Genomic DNA, 20,391 nt, shown 5'->3' with positions numbered 1-20,391 from the left:
CCGCCTCGTGTATACAGATCTACACCAGTAACAGACGGAAACCAAACCTTAAAGCCACCCGTCAGTTTTGGGAAAGATGGTGGCTGCAGTTTTCTAACTACCTAAGGCACACTGCTCTGTCCTGATTGGCCAATGCTGCTCACGTAATTAGCCAATGAGCAGGTATAGGGCAGGGGTAGTCTAACACTACCAATGTATTGTCGAGGATTAGTGCGAGGGTTGCGTTGGCCATCTTGGCCAAACTATAATGGGACCAGAAACCAGTAATATACCCCCCCCCATTTCTCTGGTCCCGGGATAGAATTTTGTAACCACATTGGAGGGTCACTTTTTAAAGGGATGAACTGGACTTTTAAAGTTGATGGTCTATCCTCAGGATAGGCCATCAATATCTGATTGGTGGGGGACCAACTCTTGGCACCCCTGCTGATCTGTTTGTAGGGGCTGCAACGATTGAGCGCTGCAGCCTCTTCAATGTTTTATATCGGCTCATTTAAGACAAGGCAGCAGTCCTTAAAGGGACTGTCAAGGTTAGAAAAACATGGCTTTCTCTAAACACAGCACCACCCTTGTCCGTGGGTTGTGTCTGGTATTGCAACTCAGCTCCCATTCACTTCAATGGAACTGAGCTGCAATACCACATACAGCCCGCAGACAAGGGTGGCGCTGTGTTTGAGAGAAAGCAGCTGTGTTTTTCTAACCCTGGACAACCCCTTTAAAATGTCCGCTATGAAAAGTACAGCGATCTAAGCACGACTCAGACCGGAAGGCAATGTAAAGAAGCTACAGCTCTTTTAGAAGACTCCCGCAGCCCCTTCAAACAGATGATTGGAGGGGACGTCGAACATTGGGGCCCCCCTCCCCACAATCAGATGTTGCTGGTCTAGCCTAATTTTAATAGAAACCTCTTTAAAGGGGCAGTTTAGACACTCCTGTTGTTGCAGAAGCCCCCTGGGCACAGCTGATCACTGCGGGGGTCCCTCCGTTGGGGGTCCCATCCCCATTTACTTTAGTGGCTGTAGTATATATTTTCATCTCATAAAACCTGTAGTAAAAAGTATGTGCCCCCTATAGTGTGTGATATGTACAGGGAGGCGGTCAGCGACTGGTTATCAGGTGGGAAGTTCCAGCTGCCGTCTGATAAGTCCCCAGGTGAGGACCCCAAACAGATGTGCAGGTTCTCAGGGAGCGTCCTGTGGATGGCGCCACACTCACCATGTATGATGGGGTTATAGAGAGCTGTGTTGCCCCTGGTGGTAGATGGTGGACATTGCAGTGGACCTTCAGGACTGTCATCCCGGGACATCAGTGACTTATTACGATGTCATTGCGCCCCTCCTGGATATGTTGTGACTGGCGGTTTGTGGAGCGTTTGGTCTTTTACTGACTAATCAGCGCCTGGTGAACCGTTAACCCCGGCCGTGGAGCTCAGCGCCGCGAAGAGTTAATAAGTGATGAAGTTAATGGACACTGGATGAGTGTGACATCCCTGCAGAGCGTTGCACTTTCCATGCATGTGGCCTATACATAGGCTGTAGATTAACCCCTTCCTCCCCCGGCCTTCAGTGTATTGATTTTGTTGGATGTCGGTCAGACACCTATGTACACAGCTGCCGCCGTCCCATGTCCGCTGTCATTGGTCGCTGACCACCCCCCTTGTACTTTCGCTCACTGCTGTCGCTCAGGTGTTGGAGAACCTGCGTTGAACATGTGGAGCTTCCCCCGTTGGCTTCGTTCTGGGGCTTCGCTCTCGGCCGGAGCCTGGACTCGGTCTCTGTCCTGTAGGGCGTTCGCTCACGGGTCACAGGCGGCGCTCAGCTTCTCTGATGGAAAGGCCTTCAGGCTGAAGAGCGGATGGGAGGTGGTGCGGGGGCTCCTCATCTTCAGGCTCTGCTCCGTGCCCCGGCTGGTGAGGAACTCCGAGAAGGTGAGGAAACACCAAAGTACCGCGATTCACCATGTGGTCAATGGGAGCGCCGGTATTCATGACCGATACCAGAAGGGAAGATCTTCTCTACATCCAGAGGATGAGAACCCAACCTGGCCCCATACTTCTCACAGCTGAGGGTTTGTTACATCTTATCCAGACTGGACAATGCTCTGTGAGCTAAACATCCTGGCCTGCAGGCTGATACAATGTATCAGTGCCGGCAAATGGAACAAACTAGCAGGACTGTTCAGACTGATACATTGTACCAAATCTGTCCTGCCCCAATCCTGCATACACTGCTGAGGACTTGTTACAATAGCATGCAGGCTGGGCTATCCTCGACAGGGGTGCCCCTACATGAGGCCAGCTGACACTGCTGCCTCAGGAGGCAGCCTGCGGGACCTCAGAGGGGCGGCAGGTTGCTGCTTGGCCGTAAAAAATAATTCCCACTGTGAGCCGGCGGCGGGCAAGCTGACAAGCATTTAATGCACTTGCTCTGTAGTCCTGGTTCAATGGCGGCAGGGTCCGCCCCTACTGTAATCGGAGTGTGACCTCTTCCCTGGCATCTGCTAGCACACAAACAGGCCTTTACAAAGTGCAGAGGTCAGGGGTCATCGAACTAGAAATACAAAGCAAGTGAGTTAACCCTTTCCAATCCAATTTGTATCCTGGTTTTCCTAGGGGGCTTACTCTTTTGCTGCCGTTATACAACAGCACTATCTGCTGGCTAAAGCCAGTACTGCATGAGGTGACACATTGGATAGGCTCCGACAGCAGAGAGGCTGCCAATATACAGTAAGAGAAGCCCGACGGATGTCTTCCAACATCGGAGCTGTACAGCCTTAAATCATAATGTCTTCAGACGTCATACAGTGGATTGGAAAGGGTTAAAGGGGTTTTCCGTGGAAAATACTACTGATGACCTATCTTCAGGATAAGACATCAATAGTTGATCGGCCGGGGTTCATCGTTCGGGACCCTGACTGATCAGCTGAGCGGGTGCATGCTGTCAGCGCTGCAAGTATACAGAAGTTGGTGCAGAAGCCACTGTGCCGTCCTCTATGAAGTGAACCCCAGCCGATCAGCTATTGATGATCTATCCAGAGGATCGGTCATCAGTAGTATTCTCCCTGGACAAGCCCTTCAAATGCTTGTTGGGTTGCTGCCTGGCTGGGAGTCATTATTACTACTTCGGCCATTATGGGGTCACTATGGGGTAAACTATTGCTACTAGGACCACCTGGGGGTCACTATTACACCTGGTGCAGAATAGTAGAAAAAAGTGGTAGAGCGGCTCTAGAAGAAAAATGGAGCTATGAAATACAAACTGTGTCCTAGGGATGGGCGACCGTGTGGAACATACAGAAAGGAAAACATGTTTTTCGGGGGTATAACACGCGGCCTCCAGGTGTAATATAATATGAGGTTGTATAGCGTCAAAACTTCTCTATGATTAATTATAGCCGGCGTGTATTCGGGTTTCAAGGTTGGCGCAGCCCTTCCTCAGTGCTTGCCGGGGGCACACTACATATATACATGTCAGAATAAGGGGCGACAGGGAGACATGGTAACCCCATGGTACCCCACGGGCTCCTTGCTTGGGGGTCGTTCAGGATCCGGCTAAACTGATCGTAGGATTTAAGTGCGTCATTTACAGGGTTAACGGCTATGATCAGTGTTCAGCGTTCCCCCTGGACAGACGGCACAGGGTCGGACCCTCTTTGGACCCCGGACTCTCTGAAGCTCATGGTTGTGTGTAATCCTCCTCTCTCCCCACAGCTGCTCTCCGTGTCTCGCAGGCTCCTGGGCCGCAGACTCTTTGAATGGGGCATGAGGGGTTCGGTGTACGGGCAGTTTGTCGCTGGCGAGACCCTCCCTGAGATCCAGGATTGTATGGAGAGGCTGGCAAGGCTGGGCATTCGGCCCATGTTAGCTGTGCCCATCGAGGAGGACTTGGGAGAAGGCAAAAGCGGGTAAGCTGGGACCTGATGATGACAGTGTTCTGCTAGTCTTTGTAATAACTTGACCAGTAGGGGGAGCTGTTGTAGTTTTCAGGGATGGTTATATTGTTCTTTGTAGTGGACAGTGATGATGGCTGACTGGTCACTGACTAGTGGAGGTGGCAATGTAATGTATATTCTACAGCTAGGGGGGGTGGGGGTATCTGTTCTGTATGGACACTGGTGTCAAGGGGTGCCCAAATGTCAGCTACATATCAAGACCCCAGGATTATAAATGGTGCATTGGTAGGTGGGGTCTATTACAGATTGTGGCCCAAGAGCTTCCCATCGCACCTCCGTCTCCCGCCAGCGAGGCCGACACTTAAAATACTAATAATGTAATGCAATTCTAAAAACTATACTAAGCTGCAATACCGACTGCCGCCAACAGGTGTGGGTCAGGAAGGGTATAGTTACTCCTTAAGGAGAGCATCTAGAAAGCCATCCATGCTACTCTGACAAATATGTAAGCTGAAACCCAGAAAAACCATACACAGGCAGCTAACACTGACTTGCAGGACTGCTGCCTTCCAATAGGTGGCGCTGCAGAGGTATTATTCCATCTTCCCACTGCCAGCAGATCTCACTTCTGTCATTCCTAGTGAGTTAGAAGCTGTTGTTGACATTAGCGCCATCTATACTCTATAAGCGTTACTACACCCAATCATATAACATCCCTGCTGCCCACATACACTGAGGGGCCCCATAGAGCCCCCGGGCCTCTCACGATTGGCGCTTCCCAGTATGGTAATTCTCCCCGTGACCCCGGAGTGCGGCATAAAATCACGTGACCAGTTTTCCGTGGATCAGTTTTAGTGCGAATCCACATTAGATGGGAAAATCCAGCGATCTGAGCGACTTCCAATGTGGCCGGGTCATCGGTGCTGGACTAGCGGGGGTCTCGCTGCCAACCGTAGGGGGCTTCATGTAACAGTGTGGAGAGTATACCGGTAACGGTGCGGGGAAGGTTTTGGTGGCACATCGGGGTCCTCCGGTAACGCAGGATGGTCGCCATGATGAACTGCTGCAGTTGTGAAGGATGGAGGAGGTCCAACATACTACTAGATGGGGGTCTCTAATAAGGGTCCGCTCCCTGTATGCCCCGCCCCCGTATGGCTCTGTAGCGTCTGACCGCCATGTTTTCTGGCTTCGTGTGCAGGGAGCGCTGGTACGAGCAGAACGAGGAGGTCATGATGAAATGTGTGGATCTCTCCGCGGCTGGAGGCGACCGTCCGATGATGCAGCTGAAAATCACCGCCATGATGAGCGCTGATCTGTGCGTGAGTGCGAGACGTGATACCTGCGCCCATAATACAGGGGGCGCCATATCAGGGGGGAGGGGCACAGACTACTCCGGGCGCATCCAGACTGTTCTCACATTGACCAATCCGTTTTCTCTTTCCGTTGACGTCATCAGAAGATTCTGTCCACGTGTCTGTCCGACCCGACGCAGCGGGCGCAGCTCAGTCCTCAGAGGATGGTCTCCATCATGGAGGGGCAGGTAGGAGGGGTGCAGCTGTCTCCAGGGGGTCCTCTATGGGTGTATTCACACATTATGGTCATATGGCGGCACTTTAGCGCAGTTTTCTGTGAACACTCTATGACGCAGCCTGTGGCTCTAATGTCCTTATTTCCTGGGCCCAGGAGCTAACAGTCGCCGTCCTTCCACTCTTACAGGGTTCAGCTCTTCCCTTTCTGTCAGATCAGCAGAATCAGCATCTCCAGACGTCCGTGCGCCGGCTCAGCCGCGTTGGGAAGGTGAGGGCGGTGAATGTGTGACGTGCGGATATAACGGGGGTTATCGGTGTGGGGTGACCACAGACCTGCGGGGTGACAGGACGTTCTCTCTCCTAGATGGTAGACCCCTCTCTTCTCTCCCCAGCACGCTAAAGCGAATGGCGTCCGTGTCCTGGTGGACGCTGAGTACACGTACATGAACCCCGCGCTCAGCCTGGTTACCATGGCCATGATGGCTCAGTGCAACACGGACGAGCCCTGGATCTGGAACACCTACCAGTGCTACTTGAAGGTAAGTTGGCCACCAGCTATCATGTATGGTCGCGTCTAGGTGTCTTCCTGTGGTCTCCGCCATCTTGGATGGGGCATTATATGCAGTGCAGCAGTGATCGCATCAGTGGCCACCATTTTTTTTCTTTCCTCGTGGAGGATTCCTACAAGAACCTGACCAAGGACCTGGACACCGCGCAGAGGCTGGGACTTTGTTTTGGGGTGAAGTTGGTCCGTGGGGCATATATGGACAAGGAGCGGAAACTGGCCAAAGAGAAGGGCTATAGTGACCCCATACAGCCCGACTGGACAGCGACCAACACAAGGTGAGAGCAGGGAGCAGCACAAGGTGAGGGGCGGGAGCGAGGACCAACAGCAGGTGAGGGGCAGGAGCGAGGACCAACGCAAGGCGAGGGATGGGAGTGAGGACCAATGCAAGGCGAGGGGGAGAGAGGGGCCCAACGCAGGGTGAGGGGCCGGAGCGTCACATATGACAGGGCCGGGAATGTCTTATATAAGGAAAATTTCTGAAAGTTTTTAATTTTTCAGAATTTTCATGATTTCTGCTTGCTGTCAGTGAATAAAAATAATTTTGTTAATATCCGAATACTGAAACCCCATATAGGTTTTACCCACGATGAGTTTTCAGTCTTTGAATATTAACAACAAAAATTATTCACTGACAGCAAGCAGAAATTCTGAAAATGGCAAGGAATTAAAACCTTTAAAAACTTTTCCTTACATAAGACCTCCCAGCCCGTCATCTGTGACCGTCCGCCCGCTCACCTTGTGTTGGTCCTAGTGCTGCTCACGAGGGTGTGTTACAATGTATCAGTCAATATCCGGATTGTAATGTAAGGAGCTGTAAGACCTGCTGACATGTACTGACTGTGGACAGGATACTGATCCCCAACACACAGGACTATAAGATCCCTGTAATGTAAGGAGCTGTAAGACCTGCTCACATATACTGACTGTGGACAGGATACGGATCCCCAACACACAGCAGGACTATAAGATCCCAGGGATATTCACATGTTCCACGTCTGATGTTGTCTACCTGATCCAGGATGAGATCTCATGGCCACACAATTAGAGAGGGAAGTATGAAATTACCTGTGGCTAAACATTTTTGTGGTCAGGGACACAACATACAGCAGATGAGAGTTATCATATTTAAGGGCAACTTCAAGTCACAGCGTCACAGAAGAATTTTGGAGTACAAATTTATGGTCATGCTTGATACCCTCAAGAATGAAATGAACCTTGGCCCGGGATTCTTGCATAAGTGGAAAATATGAAAGGTCTGAAGGAGGTCAAGAGGGATGTCCTCCTCCGAATCATACTTTTTTTTTTTCTCTTGTTAAAATTTCATAAAAATCCAAAACTTGACTTGTAATAATGTTGCCATCCACTAGGTGGTGCTGCATCTCCTTCCATGTGCAGGTTGAAGGAGAGATAAGACATCATACAACTGTCCTGAGCTCAGTGGACGGATTTATGATTTACATCTCCGCTCTGTTTGTCTGTAGTTTTAAGTGCAAAGCAGTCTGAAATTTCTGTGTGTGAACATGTATTTAGATCATGAGGAATGTGTCCTCCTCCCCTCTGCATCTGTATGTTATAATTGTGTGCCACCCAAACTAGTGTCATTCATAAGCCTGATGAAGGGGGAGAGATATCCCTGAAAGCTCGCTGTAACATCATGTATTTTTGTTAGCCATTAAAAGGTATCAGATCTACAAGATGACCTGGTTTCTCTCACTGAGAACAATCACACATGTCCGGATTGTCTGCACTGATACATTGTAACACTACAACAGCTAAGTATTGTCTGTAGTCTTCATATTAAAGGGGTCACAGAAACCCCCAAAAGTGACACCTCTGACCTCCCCCCAGTTACCAGCGCTCCCTGGACAAGCTGCTCGATCTGATTGGACAAGGAGGTCAGCGATATAACCTGATCATAGCGAGTCACAACGAGGAGTCCGTGCTTCATGCTGTTCGTAGGTGAGTGTACCGCGTCTCAGCAGGAAGTGTCACGCAGTAGGATTAGATACATTAGCTCACAAGATAGTATCACACATAAGGCTAGATACACAGCTCAACAGGGTGTATCACACATGATAGGAATAGATACACAGTTTAGCAGGGTGTATCACACATGATAGGAATAGATACACAGTTTAGCAGGGTGTATCACACATGATGGGATTAGATATGGCAGCTCAGCAGGGTTTTTCACACATGATGGGATTAGATACTCAGTTTAGCAAGGTTTATCACACATGATGAGATTAGATACATAGCTCAGCAGGGTGTATCATACATGATGGGATTAGATGCATAGCTCAGCAGTGTGTATCACACATGATGGGATTAGATACACTGCTTAAGAGGGTATATCACACATGATGGGATTAGATACACAGCTCAGTAGGGTGTATCACACATGATGGGATTAGATACACAGCTCAGTAGGGTGTATCACACATGATGGGATTAGATACATGGCTCATCATCTTGATGTTCCTCCAGGACAGCGGAGCTCGGTGTAGACAGGAGCAGCGGCGCTGTGTGCTTCGGGCAGCTTCTTGGCATGTGTGATCACGTCTCGCTGACTCTCGGTAGGTCCTTGGAGGGCACCCAGCTTTCCCCGGAGCAGACTTCCGCGCTCTGTGTGTGATTTTGTCTCTTTCCCCTCAGGTCAGGCCGGATACTTGGTTTACAAATCCATTCCGTACGGCTCTGTGGATTCCGTCCTCCCGTATCTGGTGAGACGGGCGCAGGAGAACCAGAGCGTCCTCCAAGGAATCCGGAAGGAGAGAGACCTCCTGCGCCGAGAGCTGAGCCGACGCCTGCTGGGCCGCAGCTGAGACCGCCAACGAGACGTCCGACCGTGTTCTCAGATCGCGGGGCGAGATCATAAGACTCTATGGTGGAGATCGAACCCGACAACCCAACAACCTGACAACCTCACCTAAACTGTGCCAATGCTGTCACAATAAAGATGCCCAGGGGGCACTTACTTATCTACTTCCACGTACGCGTCCTGCGCCTCCTGACGCTTATTAGGAGGGTAATAAGGGAGGCTCTACGACTTGTGCGAAAAATCCCTGAAAACCCCCTGATAAAAGATTATAGACGTCATCCACAAGTCACTTCACCCATCTATAGACCCCAAAACCCTGCAATTCACAGACCCTGAACCAGCAGGGGCAGCAAGAACTCTGATGTACGATGACCCATGTATTGTCTGCATTTCCAACAATGCATTTCAGCAGAGTAAACTCTGTACAGACACCGAACCAGCAGGGGCTGAGGAGTTTATGTATTCTCTGTACTATACTCCATGTAATCACTACATCTCCCATAATGCATTTCAGCAGAGTATGCTCTCTACAGACACTGAACCAGCAAGTGATGCAGGTCGGTCTACTTTTATTTATTGTGCAGTGCCCAACACTACCTCTCCCACAATGCAGCACAGCAGGGTATACTCTATACAGACTCTGGAGCAGCAGGGGGTAACGGATCCCGGGTGGTCTATTTTTTCTCGCCGGGGATGGTTCATAGATGAAGGCCTGCTCACACGGCCGATCCCTCATTCAGTTTTATGCATGCAGAAATTGAACGAAAATCAAGAAGCAAACAAATTCTCATTCGTCGTTCAGTCGCTGAATGATAATCATTCAGATTCCCGCTGGATCGTAGGACTCTGAATGATATTGGCCTGTGCATGGCATAAAAGTATGCTCTTTACAGACCCTGAACCAGCAGGGGGTGCATGGTATATATAGTTGTTTTCATTGTGCAGTTTCCCATAAATCACTACATCTCCCACAATGCAGCACAGGGGAATATGCTTTATACAGAGTCTGGAGAAGCAGGGGCAGCAGGGTCTGTGTAGTCTATTAATGCTCTGTTCATTGCCCCATATAGTCACTACATTTCCCTTTATGCAGTGCAGCAGAGTATGCTCTGTACAGACTGGACCAGCAGGGAGTGCAGTGCTCGACCTAACACTAAAGGGGCTGCATAGGTTGTTTTATTGTGTAGTGCCTCCATATAACACTGCATTTCCCACAATGCACCACAGCATGGTATACTCTTTGATTGGGGTAGTAGTGTCTCTGATGTCTAATTTTTCTTCATGTAATCACTGCATCAGAGTATGCTCTGTACAGACACTGAACCAGCAGGGGATACAGGTCCTACATAGTTGTTACACCATTACATCTCCCACAATGCCGCACAGAGGCTGGAGAAGCAGGAGGCAGCAGGGCCGGTGTAGTCTATTTTTTCTATGTACAAAGCCCCATGTAATTGCTGTACATACTGAACCAGAAGGGGCTGCAGGTCTGTCTAGTTTGTTCTATTGTGCAGTGCCAATATAACACTACATCTCCCACAATGCAGTGCAGCAGAGTATATTCTGTACAGACCCTGAAGCAGCGGGTTCTGTGTAATCTATTTTTTACACTGCCTTGTATCACTACATCTACAATACAGCACAGCAGTATGTACACTGCAGATAATGGACCAGCAGGGGGTACAGGATCTGTTGATTTCCTAATATGCATTGCCCAGGTAACACTTCATCTCCCACAATGCAGCACAGCAGTATGTACTCTGCAGACACTGAACCAGCAAGGGGTACAGGCTCTGCATATTTCCTTATGTTCAGTGCCCCAGATACACTACATCTCCCACAATGCAGCACAGCAGTATGTACACTGCAGACACTGAACCAGCAGAGGGTGCAGGCTCTGTATATTTCCCTTATGTGCAGTGTATCAGATACACTACATCTCCCACAATGCAGCACAGTAGAGTACACTTTTTACACATTCTGAGACAGCAGTAGGTGCTCTGCAGACACTGAATCAGCAAGGGGTACAGGCTCTGTATATTTCCCTTATGTGCAGTGTATCAGATACACTACATCGCCCACAATGCAGCACAACAGAGCATGTGCTCTGCAGACACTGAACCGGCAGGGGATGCAGGCTCTGTATATTTCCTTATGTGCAGTGCCCCAGATACACTACATCTCCCACAATGCAGCACAACAGTATGTACTCTGCAGACACTGAACCAGCAGGAAGGGGGAGCAGGCTTTGTATATTTTCTTATGTGAAGTGCCCTAGATACACTAAATCTCCCACAATGCAGCACAACAGAGTATGTGCTCTGCAAACACCAAACCAGCAGGGGGTACAGGCTCTGTAGATTTCCTTATGTGCAGTGCCCCAGATACACTACATTTCCCACAATGCAGCACAGCAGTATGTACTCTGCAGACACTGAACCAGCAGACGATACAGGCTCTGTATATTTCCTTATGTACAGTGTATCAGATACACTACATCTCCCACAATGCAGCACAGCAGAGTACACTCTGTATACACCCTGAAACAGCAGTAGGTACTCTGCAGACACCTAACCAGCAGGGGGCGCAGGCTCTGTATACTTCCTTATGTGCAGTGCCCCAGATACACTACATCTCCCACAATGCAGCACTGCAGAATATATCCTGAACCAGCAGGGGGTGCAGTGTGATATTTATCATGAAGTCTCACAGTGACTGATGGGTAAATATCCGTCCTCCAGTCGTGTCCTTGCTACTTCTTAGCTATATCTGTTCCTGGGAAAGCTGGGTGGCCGCCGTTACGGCCTATAACCTCCTATAGAGGTCGCCACCCAGCTTTTCTCGGCCCCTGAAAGGCAGATCTGCATAGCAGAGAGCTTTACAATTCAGGGCGTATGAAAAGCTGGGTGACATTATTGTACATTCTGACTACTACAGGGTTAATTATATATGACCCCGGCGGACGGTCCTGTATAAGGACTATATTGGGTTAATAAGCAGCCGTCTGAACTTTGACCTCTGTGGTGGCCGAGTGCCCAGACTGCGCCCGCATATAGGCATAGAATGTGCTGAGCGCAGGGACACTAACCCCCTGGCAGGGAAGGGGTTACATCAGACTGGACCCGGGTCACATGACACCCAAGACTTGAGGGGGGGTTCTGGGGTAGACAGATGGGATTCTGGGAAGAACCTTCTGCGCAGCTCCTGCTTCACACCGAGAGGCATCATGGAGAGCAAGTAAGAGACTGAGCTGCTGCAGCGTCTCAGACCTCCTATCTACTGCTCCCTGTTATCAGCCACTTCAGGCTGTTGTGTTGGGATGAGTGATGGGAAGTGCAGAACACTCCATGATTACTATTTTATGTCACCTACCTCCAGTGCTGAGAAACTTACCCCTATATGGGGGGGGATCAGCCGGCCGCACCCCCTTATTGTAGAACTAGTCGGCGCATTTCCCCTTTAAGGAATTTTGGGGTTTAATTAACTGATCTGCAAAGATAGAAAATCTTTCAGCAGCGCCCTCTGCTGGTCATTTGAAGACACTGCATGGAATAGAGGTCCTGTGTGGGTAAAGGGCCGCACAAGCAGAGCTGCAGTGTAAAGCATGGTGGAGGGACAGAGCAGCAGCCTATGAGGAGCTGGATGTCAGACTATAGCGGACATTGCAGCAGAGCTGGAGTCACTGATCATAGCCGTGCTCTAATGGAGGTGACCATGGATAGTCAAGGGGGCGGGGCTTATGTCTGTATTAACCGTTGTCTGTCTCAGGCCGCCGTCACGTGACCTGTACGTAGCCGCCATGTTGCTGAGCGGCGCCGGAGACGCTCTGGGCTACAGGAAGCAGCTGTGGGAATACTGTAAGTCCGGGCCGCAGATTCACAGGGAGCTGCAGGAGCTGGGGGGCCTCCAGAACATCGCCGTGTCCCTCCCGGACTGGCCGGTCAGTGACGACACCGTGCTCCACCTGGCCACGGGCGAGAGCCTGGCAACAGGTGGGTCCTGCTGGGGGCCACAGGGGCCGCAGCCACCCGTCCGACCCCTGCTTGATCTGTCCTCGTTCTCCGCCTGCAGGGAAGCTGAGCGAGGAGCTGTACCAGGAGCTGGCGGCCAGATACGTGTCCGCCATGACCGACATGGAAGGAAGGAAGTCGGGGCCCACCAGTATTCTGGGTAAGACTCCACTCACACCCAGAGCTGCACTCACAGTTCTGCTCACTGTCAGCTCTTAAGCAGTTGCTGCTGGTTTAGTGTTGTACGGAGCGGGCCCTGCTGCGCTGCATTGTGGGAGATGTGGCAGTGAGCTGGTGGGGCTCCCGCGGTGGGTGCAGCTGTGGGTGTGACTGGAGTATATAACTGTCTCCCTCTCTCTTCAGGAACCTCCCAGCTGCGCCCCGGGGAACCTGGCGGCTATAAGATCCCCTTTAACCCCTCGGCGACTGGCTGCGGAGCAGCGATGAGGTCCATGTGTATAGGGCTGAGGTAAGGCGCTGGTTAGGATTAGTGGGGGTCCGCAGTGCGCCCCCTGATGGTCTATAGGAATCACTCTCATACATGATCCCGCCTCTCTCCGCAGGTTCCCCCGTCCGTCTGAGCTGTCTCTTCTGGTCGCGGTCAGCGTGGAGAGCGGGAAGATGACGCACAACCATCCGACAGGTCAGAGAGTCCCCCATGCTTTACCTACCCAGCTTACCGAGCCCCCTGAATGGCAAATCTACCGCTGTCCAGGGCCGACGCCTGTAGTACTAGGCAGATTCAGTATGGAGGTCCATGGGAAAGCTGGGTGACGCCCTGCCGAAGCTGTCGTGGTGGTCCCATCGTTGTCACCCAGCTTTCCCAGACCTGAGTAAGAAATGGCAGCAGAGGTTTAATGACTCCCCCGGTCTTATATTGACTCTCGTCCTCCGCAGGGTATCTGGGCTCTCTGGTCGCGGCTCTCTTCACGTCCCTGTCCGTTCAGAGGGTCCCCCTAGAACAGTGGGGGTCCATCCTGCTGGAGACGCTCCCGCTGGCACTGGAGTATCTGCGCTCTACGGACAGCGATGCGCAGCGGCACGCAGACGAGTGGGATTATTTCCGGCAGTCCTGGGAGAGGTGAGGAGGGGGTGACGACCGCCACGGAGGAGGGTCCTTATCTCATGTAAAGGGGGCTCCAACCCTGAGGCTGCGCAGACATAACATAAGAGGTCATTACTAGAAGCCTTCTCACTATTTGGCCTCTTCTTCGGTTCCTGAGTGCCACCTGCAGTGTAAAGCATGGAGGTTTTCCTGTCTGTATACACTAGATTACATGATGGGGGGTTTAATAATGACACATACGTCGCTCTCTAGTGTAATGGTCTCCTTTATGTGACCCTGGGAGAGGCTACAACCACCAGAACGACATCCTCCATTCTTTACACTGCAGGCTGCATCCAACTGGGAACATACCACAAAACAGAAGCCATAGTGTTGTGTTGTCTTGTGACTCTGCGGCTTTAAGGCCCCTTTAATGCTGAGTGTGGGGGTTTCTTCCTCCTCAGGTACCTGTCGCAGAGGGGTCTTCTGCAGGGGGCCGGGCCGGCAGTCTTCCCATCTCCTTATGGCCCCGCAGAGAGGGATGTGGAGTACGGCCGCTGGAGTCTAGACGGCTGGCCGGGGAGGAGCGGTCACGATGCCCCTATGATCGCCTATGATGCTCTGCTGGGGGCCCGGGGCTCCTGGGAGGAGCTGTGCAGCCGCTCCATGTTCCATGGAGGTGAGGATTGGACGATGGCCCCCGCTTTATATACAGTGCCGCCCCCCGACTTACAGTGTTTGTCCCCACACAGGTGACAGCGACTCCACCGGGGTTATTGCCGGCTGCTGCTGGGGGGCGCTATACGGACTGACAAGGGTCCCCAAAGGAAACCACAGTCAGCTGGAATATCGGGGGCGGATGGAGGCGGTGGCGGCCTCCCTGCACATGCTGGCCTGGGGGGAGACCACCGGAGGTCTCTGATAACACAACCCAAGCCCCTCTACAGCCGGAGACCACGGACATAGCCGGTACCGGTGAGAAGTGACCCCTCCCTCTGGTTGTCAGTGCTCCGCCCCTTCTGGAAATAAAACTGGAACCGCGAGGAAGATCTGTGATGCTGCGAATACGTGATTTCTGTGATTGATCTCCCGGTTGTAAATAAGTGCGAATGACGTCATGTGACAGGAAGTAATGGACTAAAAATGGAATACGCGTATAAGTCACTCTGACCGGTACAAACCTCGCGACAGATGAGAATATGGCGGCGACTGTCCACATTAGCATATAAAGTACTGTCTACGATGGATGATGAGAGTAGTGATCATCTCTATAGGGAGGGGGGGCTGGAGAAGGCGCCACATGTGGGACGCAGCAGGAAGACTTTATGACTACAGGTAACGTAAGGTGACCAGACGTCCCAATTGAGGCGGGACAGTCCGCTTTGGGACCCTGTGTCCCGCTTTCTCCAGGTCCTCTAAGTGGGACAGCCTTTTGTCCTGTTTTCAGCACGTCTGGTCACCATGAAGGTGATTACCCGCCGGGGATGCTGCAGCTCTCTGGCTGGTAATCACTCAGTGGCGCTGCTGCGGGACGCACACACTGACAGCAGTGTGTGCACCCGGGATCTTCCTCCACTGACATATCCTCCTTGGTTCCCCCAGAGGAGAAGGGAGGAGAGGTCCGGGCGCACACACGTCCTCCTGCAGCAGCGCAGAGCAGAAGACTTCTTTGAAGACAAGGAGGAGGTAAGTTTATTGGTCTCAGGGGGTCACTATTACTGCTGAGGCCACTGTGGGGGTCACTATTACTGCTGAGGCCACTGTGGGGGTCACTATTACTGCTGAGGCCACTGTGGGGGTCGCTATTACTGCTGAGGCCACTGTGGGGGTCCCTATTACTACTGAGGGCCGATATAGGGGACACTCAGTGGTGTACCATCAGGGGTCGCAATTGTGACCGGGCCCCTGTGCTGAGATGGCCTAGAGGCCCTGCCATATACAAAATGCACATTGAGTGCATTATCAGCCAAACGCACTGCTGGCCATGTGATTGGTGCGACCGACAGTGTGTGGTTGTGGGAGGAGAAGGGAGAGAGAGAAGAGGCGGGGAGGCAGCGCTGCAGGTCGGCACTCGGAGAGGGGAGGGCTGTTACCTGGGGAGCCAGCAACCAATTACAGAGCCAGCGCCCAATTACAGTCTGGAGATTTCCACGGCGCGTGGCCCTCCCACTGAGAGACTGTGAGTGGTCAGTGCACTGCAGGCTAGCGATTACCAGGGGCTCCGACGGCGGGTCTAGGTCCCCTCTTTACTCATGAAAGTCCAAAACCTGTGGTCGCACAGCAACGCAGATCACACAAACCGGTTCCGGTCATGTGATCCATGCTACTATGCGACCAGGTCCTGGACTTTCATTTACAGGCTGCCCAGATATTGCTCCAGAGAGGAGTAGAGCAGGGAGCATACTTAAATATGTATAGTTGGTATAACTTATACCAGCTGTACATATAACCTGGGTATAAACTGTATATGATTATATATCAGCTGTACATATATAGTTCTATACAGGAGATACCTAGGTTATACCAGCATGCTCCATATCACTATATACAGGAGATGTATAACTTATACCAGCTGTACATATATAATTATATACAGGAGATACCCAGGTTATACCAGCAGGCTCCATATCACTATATACAGGAGATGTATAACTTATACCAGCTGTACATATATATTTATATACAGGAGATACCCAGGTTATACCAGCATGCTCCATATCACTATATACAGCATGTATAACTTTATACCAGCTGTAGATATATAATTATATACAGTAGATACCCAGGTTATACCAGCATGCTCCATATTACTATATACAGGAGATGTATAACTTATACCAGCTGTACATATATAATTATATACAGAAGATACCCAGGTTATACCGGTAGGCTCCATATCGCTTTATACAGGAAATATACAGGTTATACCAGCTGTACATATATAAGTATATACAGGAGATACCCAGGTTATACCAGCATGGTTCATATCACTATATACAAGGAGATGTATAACTTATACCAGCTGTACATAAATAAGTATGTACAGGGGATACCCAGGTTATACCAGCATGGTCCATATCACTATATACAGGGAGATGTATAACTTATACCAGCTGTACATATATAATTATATACAGGAGATACCCAGGTTATACCAGCATGCTCCATATCACTATATACAGGAGATGTATAACTTATACCAGCTGTACATATATATTTATATACAGGAGATACCCAGGTTATACCAGCATGGTTCATATCACTATATACAAGGAGATGTATAACTTATACCAGCTGTACATAAATAAGTATGTACAGGGGATACCCAGGTTATACCAGCATGGTCCATATCACTATATACAGGGAGATGTATAACTTATACTAGCTGTACATATATAATAACATGCAGGAGATACCCAGGTTATACCAGCATGGTCCATATCACTATATACAGGGAGATGTATAACTTATAACAGCTGTACATATATAATTATATACAGGAGATACCCAGGTTATACCAGCATGCTCCATATCACTATATACAGGAGATGTATAACTTATACGAGCTGTAGATATATAATCATATATAGGAGATACCCAGGTTATACCAGCTTGGTCCATATCACTATATACAGGAGATGTATAACTTATACGAGCTGTAGATATATAATCATATATAGGAGATACCCAGGTTATACCAGCATGCTCCATATCACTATATACAGGGAGATGTACACTCATACTGTATATAGTGATGTGGAGCATGCCGGTGTAACCTGGAGATCACCTGCATGTAATTATATAGGTACAGCTGGTATAACCTGGGTATATACTGTATATGGTTGTACACTTTACACACAACTAAAAAACGTATCAGAGACATGCATGCAGTTCAGTTATTGCATTGTTTGATGTACCGTCTGAATCCACATGCGGTTTTTAATAATCCACGCAGTTTTTTTATGTGATTTTAATTGTAGTTCAAAAATACAACAATAAACATGGACATGGCCCCGGGCTAATTTCACACGGGTGAGTCTGATATTGGGCCGTGAGACTCTACCCGATATCACACTCGCCAACGTGCGATGTCCCCACGGACGCGAGGCGTTTTTGTGTTAAAACCAGCTTGTATCACATCGGGGAAGTAGCGATAATTCCAATGGGTACACCTTGCATCGCATCACACTCTCATGCATCTTGTAGGCCGTGCGACGCTGTGCCAGCCCCAGTAAAAACAATGGGCAATGCGAGGTGTTCCAAGGAAACGCCCAAAGATAGGTCACGCCGCGATATTTTGGCGAAATGCGAGGAAAAAAAAAAGCGCTCATGTGTATGACCCTATTCAAAAGAATGGGGTTCATATTTGTGCAAGACTTGTACGTCTCCAACGCACAAATCTCGCATGAATTTCTCAGACGCGTGAAAACAGCGCAAGGGGCTGCAAACGTGTGTCATGTGTGCGGATTGTCATATTACAGCATTTACTCACCAGCACGGGGTTCCGGGCGATGATTCTGCACGTGGGTCATTCCGTGTCAGTTCAACCAACGCTCCCGGTCGACCATCTCAGATTACAATGAAACTTTGCACAAAGATAGACCCTGACCCTAAACTAAGATAGCCAGAATATTAGGCTTCAAAGTGCTTTGCTTCACGAGCTACAGGTCTTAATCTATAGGGTTGTCATGTGATTACAGCGCGCAACCTGAAAAAAGTGGCGATTTCAATCCATTGCCAAGCCAGTTCCAATGACTCTAGAGCAATGAAACTTCACACACTAGGAGAACTTTTGGTGCTGAATCCAGCTAAGCTCCTCAGACTGCCACTCTTATCATCATTCTGCCACCATTGCATGTCAAAGTAGCTGAAAAATTCTATCGCGCAAAATAAAACTCATATTTTAAGCAGTAATAACTCATAATCAATGCAATCCAACTCAGCTATGAATTTATCAATGTGTACTCCATAGAAATGTTTCTCATTATTCACATTATGGACCCAAAAGGATGCATAGCTCTTAAGATACAATGAGTCAAAAATGGCAAAGAACACTTTTTTGCTAATTTTTCCCTTTTTCAAAGGCGAAAATCGGAATGTACTCCAGTTTTATTTTTTTTCATTTTTGTTCTATTTGGAAGAGAATTTTTTGCTCTACAAGATTCGATGTTTTTCATTTTGTTCCCAGACCTTCTAGATGGGAAAATATCAATGCCTGTGAAGGTCCTATGTACTCACGGAGGTAATAAATAACTAGTATAAATTTATTTATTACACAAATGCTAGCCTTAGCTAATCTTAGTATCCAATATGGATAGAGTGCTAAATAGGCCCAGTGATCACTGGAATATACCACAATCATTATGCAACACTCAATGATATTCTGACCACCTTAGGCCAAAGCTTGTGACTCACCTGAACTCGCCATGCAATTTTTGATCACATAATTTTCTTGAGCACAAAAAGTTGTCTCATTCCAAAAATAATTTACCTTCTCATGAGTTCTAAACTAATTATACATCCATGCAAAACTTACACTTATTTTATTATTTGACCTCCGCGAGTGCATAGGACCTTCACAGGCATTGATATTTTCCCATCTAGAAGGTCTGGGAACAAAATGAAAAACATCGAATCTTGTAGAGCAAAAAATTCTCTTCCAAATAGAACAAAAATGAAAAAAAAATGAAAATGGAGTACATTCCGATTTTCGCCTTTGAAAAAGGGAAAAATTAGCAAAAAAGTGTTTTTTGCCATTTTTGACTGATTGTATCTTAAGAGCTATGCATCCTTTTGGGTCCATAATGGGAATAATGAGAAACATTTCTATGGAGTGCACATTGATAAATTCATAGCTGAGTTGGATCGCATTGATTAGGAGTTATTACTGCTTAAAATATGAGTTTTATTTTGCGCGATAGAATTTTTCAGCTACTTTGACATGCAATGGTGGCAGAATGATGATAAGAGGGGCAGTCTGAGGAGCTTAGCTGGATTCAGCACCAAAAGTTCTCCTAGTGTGTGAAGTTTCATTGCTCTAGAGTCATTGGAACTGGCTTGGCAATGGATTGAAATCGCCATTTTTTTCAGGTTGCGCGCTGTAATCACATGACAACCCCCTAGATTAAGACCTGTAGGCTGTAATCACATGACAACCCCCTAGATTAAGACCTGTAGCTCGTGAACCAAAGCACTTTGAAGCCTAATGTTCTGGCTATCTTAGTTTAGGGCCAGGGTCTATCTTTGTGCAAAGTTTCATTGAAATCTGAGATGGTCGACCAGGAGCGTTGGTTGAACTGACACGGAATGACCCATCTGGCTTGTGCATTTTAGTGGCCTGACCCCAGTAAGGGTATACTTAGTGCTATTGGTGGGAATTGCCATATTCTTATACATTCTGATGAGCAGACAGACTCCCAGGAACTGTTCTCGGGCCCCTGCCTTGATTGGGAAAAAATGTTTCCTCTCTCACCTGAGGAGTTTGTCGTGACTGATGCCCAACCTTTGGAAAGTTCCCGGGGTCCGGG

The 20,391-nt window shown here is 49.1% G+C and overlaps 2 protein-coding genes across 2 annotated transcripts; both read left to right on the top strand.

Annotated features, from left to right (window-relative positions):
* Positions 1–1,708: 1,708 nt before the first annotated feature.
* On the top strand, positions 1,709–8,823 carry LOC136577997 (hydroxyproline dehydrogenase-like). Its single transcript, XM_066577905.1, has 10 exons — positions 1,709–1,927; positions 3,710–3,903; positions 5,090–5,210; positions 5,348–5,431; positions 5,608–5,688; positions 5,813–5,959; positions 6,097–6,263; positions 7,837–7,947; positions 8,476–8,564; positions 8,644–8,823. Exons 1-10 carry the CDS (start codon positions 1,709–1,711, stop codon positions 8,811–8,813), a joined length of 1,383 nt encoding a protein of 460 aa, XP_066434002.1. The 3' UTR covers positions 8,814–8,823.
* A 3,155-nt stretch (positions 8,824–11,978) lies between these two features.
* Positions 11,979–14,918, top strand: LOC136577103 (ADP-ribosylhydrolase ARH1-like). Its single transcript, XM_066576830.1, has 8 exons — positions 11,979–12,046; positions 12,578–12,801; positions 12,881–12,979; positions 13,183–13,288; positions 13,383–13,462; positions 13,717–13,900; positions 14,329–14,543; positions 14,617–14,918. Exons 1-8 carry the CDS (start codon positions 12,036–12,038, stop codon positions 14,784–14,786), a joined length of 1,089 nt encoding a protein of 362 aa, XP_066432927.1. The 5' UTR covers positions 11,979–12,035; the 3' UTR covers positions 14,787–14,918.
* Positions 14,919–20,391: the final 5,473 nt, after the last annotated feature.

The sequence above is a fragment of the Eleutherodactylus coqui genome, chromosome 8, assembly GCF_035609145.1.
Source record: "Eleutherodactylus coqui strain aEleCoq1 chromosome 8, aEleCoq1.hap1, whole genome shotgun sequence".
NCBI lineage: Eukaryota > Metazoa > Chordata > Amphibia > Anura > Eleutherodactylidae > Eleutherodactylus > Eleutherodactylus coqui.
The sequence above is the reverse complement of the archived record's forward strand: the minus strand, read 5'-3'. Positions and strand labels throughout refer to the sequence as shown.